Source organism: Paralichthys olivaceus, chromosome 18 (assembly GCF_024713975.1).
Source record: "Paralichthys olivaceus isolate ysfri-2021 chromosome 18, ASM2471397v2, whole genome shotgun sequence".
Taxonomy (NCBI): domain Eukaryota; kingdom Metazoa; phylum Chordata; class Actinopteri; order Pleuronectiformes; family Paralichthyidae; genus Paralichthys; species Paralichthys olivaceus.
The window spans coordinates 12,478,518-12,490,216 of NC_091110.1; the positions used below are offsets into that span (position 1 = coordinate 12,478,518).

Below are 11,699 nucleotides of genomic sequence, written 5' to 3' on the forward strand. Positions count from 1 at the left end.
ACCAGAGATGAACCAAACACTGGCGTGGGAGTAAACGCTCCAAAACAAACTATTGCCGTAAAACATCAAATTGTGATGTCAGGCTTCATCAGAACAGGAAAGTCTATCTGACCCGGAGACCATCACCCGAGAGGGCGCTCCATTGTCCCTGTCTATCCAGTATGGTGCCGGATCCTGTTACGCAGCCACAAAGTGGCAGTTAGGCTCCTGAAAGAGATAGCGCTCCTCGTGGGCCATTGACTGACATCATGCATCACCCAGGGCAACACACATTTAGGGGGCTCCAGGTGTCCAGAGAAACCTGACCGTCAAACAGGCCTCCATCACACCAGTCCAGTGGCTCCTCTGTTGCTACTGTTTCACACTAACATGCAAGACACACCAACAACTCATTGCCCTGTTTGCATTGCATTGCTTAATGGTGAAGAATCAACTGAATTTCCAATTAAAGTTTGTTTAAAGCCACATTCGTTTATTTGTGGCCACTTGGAGAGAAAGAAGCTGAGAACACAACACTCTCACGTTATCCTCACAGAAACATGTTGTTGTGAAGCAGCTAATGAGCGATTTGCTATGTCCTCATGCAGCAGATAACATTAACACTTATTTGGAGTTGTGCGTCTTGCCACCAGGTACAAGGTCCCTCTCCTTTTAGCTCAGTTTTTAGTCTTCACCGATTCATTAAGGATCAATGTGGCTCTTTAGCTGCTACATAACTCCCTGGCTGGTTCCCCGGCAAGTTGCTTAATCTGTCTGTGATTGGGTGCTGCTGATTTTTGCAAGAATTGATGCTGGTGGTGAGACTGAACCATAACTGTGCAATTGTGCTCCAGAAAAAAAAAAAAAACTACGAGACGGGCTTAAAAGGCACCTATGCACTATAGGTGATGCTTTTCTGTGGATTTGTCACAGCAATCAACACCTTTAATATTATACAGAGTAATTGGATTTATAATGTCAGAATAAAAATATACATTTGTGCTACTTTAATGTTTATGTGAATCTAATCATGATTCACACATTTTAACCTGTACTGTCTCATTTTATACAAATAAACAAATGTTGTCAGAGAACTTTGAAACAGCAGTTAAGTAGAAACACACGCGAGGTCCATGTAATTACCTCCCTGACTTCCAAAGCCCTGTGAGTCATGGCTGAATGAGTCCTGTGTGAAAATCCTGATAAATCCAAACTGTTCTGAACCTCAGTCCTCAGATGAAAAACTCTGGAATAAGGGTTTTCAGTCGGTGAGAAGTTCTCCCATAGTGCACTCTGTTCAAGTCAGCCACTGATATTTCAACAAGAATCTTCTCTTCTCCTCTGACACTCAGGTTTGCATCGGCCCCCTGATTCAAACACTGGCTCGCAGCGGGCCCGGTACCAAGCCTGGGACTGAGAGGCTGGGATGAGGAGGAGGAGGGTGTCCCTGCTGCTTCCTGCTGGGCTGGTGTCCCTGCATTCTGGGTAATGATGCAGTGATGAGCTACCTGGCTCTGGGAGCACTGAGCTGGTTAAACATTCATGGAGCGCAGGCAGCAAACGTTCATTTCAGTGCTTCACCTGAGTGATGAACAGCTATGCTATGTGTTTAAGGACAAGTGTGTGTGTGTTTGTGTGTATCTGCAGATATGTTACACAAGGATGTGGTAACTGTATCCTCACAGAAACCCCTCCTCATCCTCCTCCCTACAAAATTACTGCACAAGTATTCGATTACTGATCTTTGATTAGGCAGATGCATTTCAAACTAATTACTAACTGCTCATTAGAGACACACACAGCGAGCGGACCAATTTCAGATCCTCTGACATCAGCCATCAACACCACAAATTAATTACACATGTAGTCATATTCTAAATTAAATATTTTCAATCCTCTGACAAAACCTCAAATAGAATTAAAATTAGCATTAAAGTAATAAGGGTATGAAATTATAGAATGGACTTTACCCTATTTTAATAGTTTCAACACATAAACCAACATAAATGTTACCAAATGTAATTTTTTTTAAATATTCTTTGAGCATTTTTTGCCTTTATTTAAAAAAGTACAGCATAGAAGTGACAGAAAGTGAAGGAGGACAAGATAAAGATGGAACCAATGCAGCAAGCCTTCCAAAATTGAATGCAAATTATGCAATTGGCAAAATTGACATTACACTTTAAACATTATTCCATCCTGGTGCGTTTGTCTAATCTTTCTCTTATGTTTCAGTTGTGACGGGCCTACGGGCCGAGTAACGTTGCCCTCAAATTCCGTCTGTTTAAATTTTAACATTGTGCTTCCTGCAGGCATCAACAAAAGGCATCTTACGTTACTGCCTGAAGATCGGCCGCAACACGCAGTGACATAAGAGAGCATGCTGGAATAAACCCCCATTAACATAATGTAATCCATTATGTAAGTAGTGATTTTGAGGATCCGCTCCATCGTTGAAGAAGCTGCTTTTGGAATGTAGGTGCCGGATAAAAACACAGACACAGCTAAAGGTCACATCTTATTGATTGGCAGTGCACCTTTGAAAAACCTAATGGTCCCTAAGATCAGTGGAGTATGATCATTTGGATTCTAATGAATATATCACATGTCAGCATTTGTGAGTGTTTGCTAATCATCAGAGGGGACATACGTATATTTATATATAGAGAGACTGAGCAGAATCTGACACTGCTATGTTGATCCCAATTCATCTTTTATTCTACAGGAATGTTATTTGACCAAAAACTGGCATTTTGGAATTTTATTCTTTAAATTTCACACACAAAGGAGTTATCTGTTCTGTTAAAATACAGAGTCAATGAACTGACAATGTCCTCTTTTGGAAAAAACACATTTAAGTCTCATGTTTGTCGTCCATCTATGAAGCACTGAAGATATTTCTGACAGTTTTGTTTTAAAGACAAATACTGTAGTATAAAAAGAAAAAAAGACAATCCAGTCCAAAGTGAGAAAACATTGTAGATTACGAAAATGAACCAACAGCTCTGATAATAGCTCTGATTGTTAGAACTTGTTGGATATTAATGTAAATGTAACTTCTTAGTTTTGGTTCCAATGCACAAAAAAAAACTACTTTTTGATAAACTTTTGGTTTTGGAGCATAAACACATGTTTTTCTAGTGAAGCAATCAAACTTCTCTACTGCATCGATGTTCACTGCTGTTTCTGCTTAATTATTCATAAAATAACTGTGTCTGATGAAGTACATTATAATATGATAAAACATATTTTAAATAAAATCTTTTGCTTTCAAAAGGGAGCATTAAAATTCAAAAAGACTAAGAATGTGAGCATTAATCATCAACACACACTGCATTGATTGTGTGGACCAGACACAGTTCTTTGAAGCTGCTGTGGTCCTCGCCCCTGCAGTAAAGATTCACAGTGATAGTGTAGTAATAAGAAAAGTTGAATACTTTAACTGTACGAACTCACACACACACAAAGACACACACCTCAACACCATCACCATCAGATAAGAGAAGAATAATATGGCCTGCAGCAGTTTCGTTTCTAAGGACAAGTGTCCTTGATCCACCACTTGTCCAAATAAATATTCACAGGCTCAATTAGGCCCAAACAACTAAACTTCCAACTGATCCCTTATTCATGTGAGCAAACAGATTGCTGTCGCAGGAGCAGGACTCTGAAGGCCACAACAAGCTGTGAGGATATTAGTTTCCAAGTGACCGAGGACACAGCATCACAAAACCAACTGATTTAGAGATTTCAACATCAAAGCGACTTTGCATGCAAATGAAATGATAACAGCTTCAATATCTGTTACCAGGAAAGTTCATTCACATAATGCATGAACATTAATCTCATTGGACTCATATTTTAGTTTTCAAGCATGAAAAAGCCCCAAATCTTACCTCTGCGTCCATGTCGCAGTTCTGTATGTAAACCTAAAAGAAGCTCTGCTCTGTGTCTGCGTGAGTGTGTGTGAGTCTGTCCAGGCAGCCGATGTGACCGCAGGGGATGCTGCGAGGACGAGAGATTGGACTGTAATTTCTACCTGTACTGTATTTATGGCCGTCCCATAATGCAGCAGCCTCAGCATGTCCTCACTGTGTCCTACTTTACTTTCATTTTCAGGTCGACCTTTTTCACTTGAAAGGCCTGAGAGACTCCAGCAGCTGTACATACACTTTATTTCATCTTTTTTTTTAAAGATATTCTAATGGACAGGAACTACATGATGTAATATGCTGTAGAAAACTGGTTCACCAGTACAACACACTGTCAAACAGTGGTGCCATGTAACTAAGTACATTTACTCAAGTTAAAGTACTGTATTTAAATGGAGCGAACCCTGCGAGCTAGTTCAGGCAGCCAACTCAACCTTATTAGGCGGCCTGTTTGAGCAGAGACAAAATTCCCATCAACCCCTTTGCTCCCACTGCTGTTGCAGTATCACCACCAGTTGCCTCAGCCCCTCCACCATCCCAGCATCCACCTGTAGGCTCTGACAGGGGGTTACAAGTATTTCCTCGTCACTCCCATCATGTCTGTGTAATCATATCGGGGGAGTGGTTAAGTAGGAGCCTAGACACCAAACACAAACCTGTTCTACTGCAAGAAAACATTTGAACTTGAGTTGTCTGACTGAAATATATTTTTCACATTGTTTTATTTAACTGAGTAGATTTACTCCACTGCATTAACATACATAGGGGATCATTGTTCTATTGAATCCACTGACGTTTCTCATTGCAAAAACATAAATTAGTATAAAATTATTAATAAAATAAATTGTTTTGATGGTTCCATTTAAATAACTGCTTGTGCGGTAGCAGAACTTGTTTCTTATTTGTCGTCTTCCCTATCCTGTGGCCCGGGCCCAACTTTATAATTACAATTCTCCCAGTACAGTTTTTCTTTATTTCATTGCACTATTTTATTATCTATTTGCACTACTTGTACTTAGCATACAGAACCAGCTGACTTGTGTACATATACTCTAATGGTGTATACTTTTTCATTACTGCATATCCTCCATTCCGTCAGGACCATCCACAATTATACAAAAGTATCTTTGTACAAATCTTTTACTTATTTCTTCTGTATTTTATTGTCTCCATCCGTAGCCATGTACATTCTGATACTTTTTACTTAATGTTGAATGTAGACCTTCAGTTTGTAATGTACTTTTACTTTTACCAAGGTTATGGATCTGAATACTTTGCTCTTAGCATGGTGAAAGTGTATTTATCTGGTTGTAGGTTTCAGTTTATTTTAGTCCAGAGTAGAAACCTGATGAGAGAATAGTACATTTCATCTTCGAACATTATGACCGAGTGACACAAACAACCACAGGCAGTATGAGAGCACAACCTGCTGACGGCTGCAGGCTATAACAGATACCTTAACTCACTTTACTCTTCAACCAATACTTGTATTTCTTATACTTATATATCCGTATAATATGCAACCTCTCTGTGGTCCTGAGGGAACGGGGTCCTAAAACAAACACATTCACACACTTTGTTTCCCTAAAATTATTACATTTAGCTTTGATTAATCTGCTTGTTAGTTTTCATTTAATTTAATTTCTCACTAAAGAAAATGTTGAAACTTAAATATCTGGCTTGGTGGTTGTTTTCATCACACTATTGAGTCAGATTTCATCTTTTAAGGAAAGGTGAAGAGAATATATGTGATGAGGCTGAAATATTTATTCATTTATCTTATTTGTTTTTCAAGTTACAAAGTACTTCACGCAATAATAAAAACACAAATAGGTCAAATGACCAGTGTTGTTCTATTTTTAGTCTCGTCATTCCCTCTTATCATCTCAGTGAATCAGTCTCGTAGCACATGTTTGCTCACAGGTGTGACTCGTCCCCTCTCGTCTGTGCAGTATGCTGCTCTCTGACTGGTTGACTCTGAAACCTGAAACAGGTACAGAGCGGGTTTGGTGAGTTTTGATTGTGTTACCTTCTACAGCACACCGGTGTTTCTGTGGGTCACTGTAGACACTGACTCTGAAATGGATTCTTTTATGAGACCTGCTCAGATCACCTACAGGAAATGGAGGAATCCTGAACTAAGGTAAAACCATGAAATGTTGGGATTACACTCCTCCTTTGGATGTAGATTATGCTCAACTCCTATTTATTTGAAATGTTGCTCTCCTTCCTCTGTGTCGACGTTCAGGTGTGAGGTGGATTTTGTGGCTCACAGTGATGAGTCCCAGGGAACAGAGAACGAGATCTGCACAGTGACCTCAGCCACCAGAGAGTCTGCACCCAGCAGTGCGTCTGATCATCGCACTGAAGGTTCCTGTTTACTTTCTCTATATAATCTAAAAGTATGTGAGGTTTTTCAGTATACAGCTGCCAGCACTTTGTTGTTATATCACTGGATTATTGTTGTTGGAGCATTATGGGAGCAGTAACATGATGTAATTTGATCGGGGAGTTGAATTCAACTGTTTCATATATATTTTTTAGTAGTTTTGTACATATTATCCTCTGTATTTTTAGCAGTTTAACATATGTTTTGTAGTTTTATATATTACTTCTTAGTTTTATATCTAGTTTTTACTATGTTGTTAGTAGTTTTATATATTTTAGTATTAATTTACAGTATATATGGTGTTTTGCATATTTTTAGAAGTTCAAGACAAGAGTTTACATATTTTTTTATATATATATACAAATAAAGTCATTATATATTAATGTATATATTTTATAGAGCTCATCTTATCTATCTTCAAATGTTTAGGTTTAAATTGTTGTAATATTATATTATATAATGCAAATTGTATCAATAGAAGTAGGAATAGAAGTAGAAAGTAGAATAAAATGGAAATATGTACATTTAAATATCTAAATAGTGTACTTAAGTACAACATGTCTCTCTGCACCACCTGAACTCCAGTTCAACAACTCTCCTCTGAGTGTAAGCATTGATCTGAGATCTGTTGTCTGCTATAAGTCTGATGAGCTTGTGCTGTGCTGGAGTGATTTATCAGCAGCAGCATCAATACATCGCATGTTGTTGCATTTATGATGAAAGTAGTTCTTGCTTTCTTTGGATTCTCGATGCATTTGTTCAGCGGGTAAGAGTGAACTCACAGTGACCGTCATGTCCCTTGAACAGAAACTCTTACAGTGGAAGATGCACTGGACGCCATTGGTTTTGGGCCGTTCCAGTGGAAAATGTCGCTCCTCACTGGACTCTCATGGGTATGACATGTCGTCTCTCCCTGATTTCCATGCGGCCACTGTGCGTCTGTCGTGTAACGTCGTGTCTCTCTGAGTGCAGATAGGAGACGCCATGGAGATGATGATCCTCAGCATCTTGGGGCCACAACTGCACTGTGAGTGGAGGCTGCCAAGCTATAAGATGGCTCTGCTCACATCGGTAAAGTCTGTTCCGTTGGGATTCTACAGCTTGTTGATATTTATGAATGATAATGTTTAACCTTTTCTGACTCAGGTGGTGTTTGTTGGGATGGGGATCAGTTCACCTCTCTGGGGGAAATTGTCCGACAAGTATGGCAGAAAAGTTGTGAGTGTTGTCTCATTTCTCAGGTCATCACATATGATTCGTGATTTTTTTTTTTAATTATCTCATGTACTTTTGTTTCTGCGTTGAACAGGGTCTGGTGATTTGTATGTGCTTCACTCTGTACTACGGCCTGTTGAGCTCCATAGCTTCCACGTATGGCTGGCTCTTGTGCTTGCGGGGCCTTGTAGGCTTTGGCATCGGTGGAGCTCCTCAGGCGTGAGTTCACTGTTTCAAGACGAGACACCTCCATGATTTGTTAACATTAAACAGCAAAGATAAATATTTGGTCTCTTTTTAGGGTGACACTCTACTCAGAGTTCCTCCCAGCGAAGAAGAGAGGCGTCTGCATCATGCTGATTGCGGTACTGTGGTGATTTTGTTATTAATGCAAGATTTGACAGTGTTCTTGTATTGAATTTTTTATCTGATGGAGTAAAACAGTTCCTTAATTCCCACCTGATTGATGTGTTTGTGTGCATTAGATGTTCTGGGCAATCGGTGCTGTGTTCGAGGTCCTCCTGGCCCTGTGGATAATGCCGACGCTCGGGTGGAGGTGGCTGCTCGGCCTGTCCACGATACCAATGGCCATCTTCATTTGCTTTTGCTTTGTACTAACGCTATATTTACAAGACAGATCCCTAAAACAGATCCAGCTGCAGTCAAACTCTCAACCGAATGTTCTGTGTCTTGTAGTGGCTGCCTGAAAGTCCTCGTTTTGATGTGATGACGGGAAGGAGCGAGAAAGCCTTGGTAACTTTAACAGCCATCGCCAAACAGAACGGCAAGGCCATGCCTAGGGGGAAGATGGTCGCTTATAAACAGGTGAGGTGAAAGATGTTTTACAGAATGTGTAAAAGAAGATATGTCAGATTCTGGAAGACGGTCACGTCTAACTTCTAGCCCTACTCATCCTTTACAATATTCTGAATGACCTATCACATTTTACTTTAAGCAAAAAATTTGTGCATGCGGATTTATTTGTATTTTTATGTTTCTTTGGATAAAATTAAAAATTATATTTTACAGAATGACCGTGGACGGGTCAAAGATCTCTTCAACCCTCAGAATTTGAAAACAACTCTTCTCCTGTGGTTCATATGGTTAGTTTTAATCACACTTTCTACTCGAACAAAGGAAATTGTTTGATGGAGGTTGTATTACCTCAAGTTTGTTTATGTGCATTTATTTGTGAGTATCAGCCTTTAAATTATTACTTTACTCTCGTTATAGATGTGCATTGTAAAGTTTTAAGTTTTAGTTCTTACAGTTGTTGATATTTATGTCTCTGATTTACTGAAACCTATGGGCAGGTCATATTACACAAGCAGTTTTTTTGTATCTGGGACACCAGGTAAAATAATTGTGAGACTTCCTTATGTGTGATCAAAGTGATGGAAGCAAAGTGTTGTTATTTTATCCAAAGGTTTTCAAATGCCTTCGCCTACTACGGCATAGTCCTGTTGACAACTGAGATGTTCCAGGCTGGAGATTCATGTGGAGGTAAGTAGCAGCTGCTCCAGGTGGATCTGCTTTTTACCCTTGTCTTAATTGGAGCAAAATACCCAAAATAAAAACCTCCCTCCTTCCTTATAGTGACGCAAGGGGCAAAGATTGAGCCAAGCTGTAGTCTGGGATGCAAATATTTGACATCGGACGATTACAAAGACCTTTTATGGACGACGTTGGCTGAATTCCCAGGTGAAGTACAGTATATTAACTTTTTTCCCATCAGCTGTCGAGTCATAATTGGAGCTTTGAGGTAAAGACACTTCATGATGCTGTGGCCAAAAGCAGCATTAAAAGGTCCAGTGTATAAGATTTAGGTGAAAGGGAACTATTGGCAGAAATGTAATGTAGAATAATCCTCATGTTTTTCTTTAGCCCAGAAAAGGTCCTTTACATTTAAATACTTCATATTTACATCGAGGGTACCCTCTCTACGGAGGCCGCCATGTTTTTTACATTAGTCCAGACTGGACAAACTAAACACCTTTTGAGTTTTTATGACAATTAAAGTCTACCACAGTTTCTTTTTCGTGTTTGGAAGAAGAGGGTGAGGTGAGGGGTGTTCAGCTGCAACATGCAACTTCAACACTATATATCACAAAATTCTACACACTGTACCTTTAAGCTGAGAGGAAGCTTCCTTACTTCTTTGTCATTGCCAGAAATACTGTAAGAACGTCTAAGAGATCACAGAGAGACCCTCTCACGTCACCACCCAGGCCTGCAGCAAATCTAAAGAAGCCAATGTTATGTTTAAGGGAGTGGCTTCTGCTGAATTGTCATTTATCCTCTCTGTATCTTTATTAACTTGATTGCAGCAGTGTCACTGTATGTTTCTCATGTTTGTTTCAGGTCTTGTGCTTGCCCTGCTGGCAGTCGAGTGTATTGGCAGGAAGAAGAGCATGGCTCTGTGTTTCTTCATATTTTCTTTGTCCATTCTGCCTTTATACGCTTGTATCGGGAGGTAAGTCGGTCTCTGTGTGCCTTCATTCGTCATTAAGCATCAAAAACAATACATTAAACATTCTCTGCATTTCTCTCTCTGTTCGTGTAGGACGGCTCTGACAATCTTCATCTTCCTCGCCAGAGCCTTCATCTCTGGAGGATACCAAATTGTTTTTGTTTACACACCAGAAGTAGGTCTATACACCCTTTTTTAACATTAAATATAACCAATAATATGCTTGAATAAAACTGTGTCTGTTCTCTCAGGTGTTTCCTACAGAAATCCGAGCCTTAGCAATGGGGACTTCCAGTGCAATAGCCAGGGTGGGTGCTCTCATCACCCCCTTTGTGGCACAGGTATGAGGCAAAGTGCTACATATTTTGCTATATATCATTAAGAAATACTAATTTTCATCAAATAACAGCTTGTATACGTTGTTTATTTTTGTGAAGCTGTATTACTGGTTTAAATTAAGAATTGTGCAGCTTCCAAGTTATGTCAGACTTCTTCACACGATTGTCCAGATTTCTCTGCCAGGCTCCTCAGTGTGTTTTTATTGTTTCCAGGTGATGCTCAGAGCATCAGTGTATTTGACGCTGTCCGTGTACTGTGGCTGTTGTGTGCTGGCTGGCATTGCTTCCTTGATCCTTCCCATTGAAACGTTAGGCCGAGGTCTGCAGGAGTCCAGTCTTGACCGGGAGGCCGGAGGACAGGCAGGCAACACAAGCAGTCAGGAGCCACGATCCTCAGGCAGGGTTTAGGGTGACCAGGACGAATGCAATTAGAAGAGGAAGGATGTTTTGGTCGCCTCGCAGGCTGCACCATGATGTGGCTGTTGTCTCTTTAACTGTGGACTAAATCATCTGAGCGATGATGGGTGAAGAGCAGCGCGGGACAATCACATTACAAGCAGCCAGTGATAATGGAGGGTGGACCTACTGCCCACATTTAATGAGAGCGGAAGCACATTGGTGCTCAGTTTGTTTATGCTCTCCACCATTTCAACCATGACGACAAGCAAGGAACATTTTTGGAAAAAAATGACGCACTGTGACGGCTCTGCTCTGAGCTACAAAACGTATTTTGCCCTGAAGAAGCTGCAGTTTATTTAGTAATATTCAGACAAAATAATATTTGTTTATATTTATTTTGTATGTAAGCCTTTTGTGTATTAAAGTTGTTCATCTTTTATTTTATTAAGAGACATGTGATTATTTTATGGCTGTAGATTAAGGATTAGTTGATTATTGAATTAGTATACATTCTAGACTAACTAATTACTTATATATACAAATACAAATTATTCTCTTGTTTGATTATTTTGGGCGTTTTGATCTATAGACGTGTATTATATGACATTTCGGACAACAGGATATTAGGCATTTTAAAAGTTATATGAAAAATAATAGAAAATAAGTTATGATATAATATTAAAAAACAATAATTGTATTGAATTTGGAAATTATACATAGCAAATTATCAAAATTAAAAAAAATATTACAATCATTTGAACAATGGGAATGGATAATTTGAGACTGTGATGATGGTAATAATGGAGAATGATCTTGTTATTGTGTGTTTCATAACATGAGGATCATTTCATCAACATTTGTATTTGGGAGTTCCTAGTCTGGCCAGTCACCTTGACAACATTGGCCCAATGACAGCGCACACGCGAACTAGGCCAGCCAATCAGAGGCGGCCGCCGGATCTGCCTGTCATGTGTGCC

The 11,699-nt window shown here is 39.6% G+C and overlaps 2 protein-coding genes across 2 annotated transcripts in view; one reads left to right on the forward strand and one right to left on the reverse strand.

Annotated features, from left to right (window-relative positions):
• myo1hb (myosin IHb) overlaps positions 1-11,699 on the reverse strand; it is a 45,341-nt gene that overhangs the window by 10,405 nt on the left and 23,237 nt on the right. The window lies entirely within an intron of this gene.
• LOC109626254 (synaptic vesicle 2-related protein-like) lies at positions 5,855-11,166 on the forward strand. Its single transcript, XM_020082021.2, has 16 exons — positions 5,855-6,054; positions 6,160-6,281; positions 7,108-7,193; positions 7,273-7,371; positions 7,447-7,518; positions 7,610-7,734; positions 7,817-7,880; positions 8,001-8,126; positions 8,212-8,340; positions 8,545-8,618; positions 8,942-9,018; positions 9,112-9,216; positions 9,877-9,988; positions 10,079-10,160; positions 10,237-10,326; positions 10,537-11,166. The coding sequence occupies exons 1-16, from the start codon at positions 5,993-5,995 to the stop codon at positions 10,729-10,731; spliced, it is 1,620 nt and encodes a 539-aa protein (XP_019937580.1). The 5' UTR covers positions 5,855-5,992; the 3' UTR covers positions 10,732-11,166.

Coding starts and splice junctions, on each gene's coding strand:
- LOC109626254 (XM_020082021.2), top strand. CDS start 5,993: ATGGATTCTTTTATGAGACCTGCTCAGATCACCTACAGGAAATGGAGG. Junction 8,341..8,544: donor AGATGGTCGCTTATAAACAG/GTGAGGTGAAAG, acceptor TATATTTTACAG/AATGACCGTGGACGGGTCAA. Junction 10,327..10,536: donor TCACCCCCTTTGTGGCACAG/GTATGAGGCAAA, acceptor TATTGTTTCCAG/GTGATGCTCAGAGCATCAGT.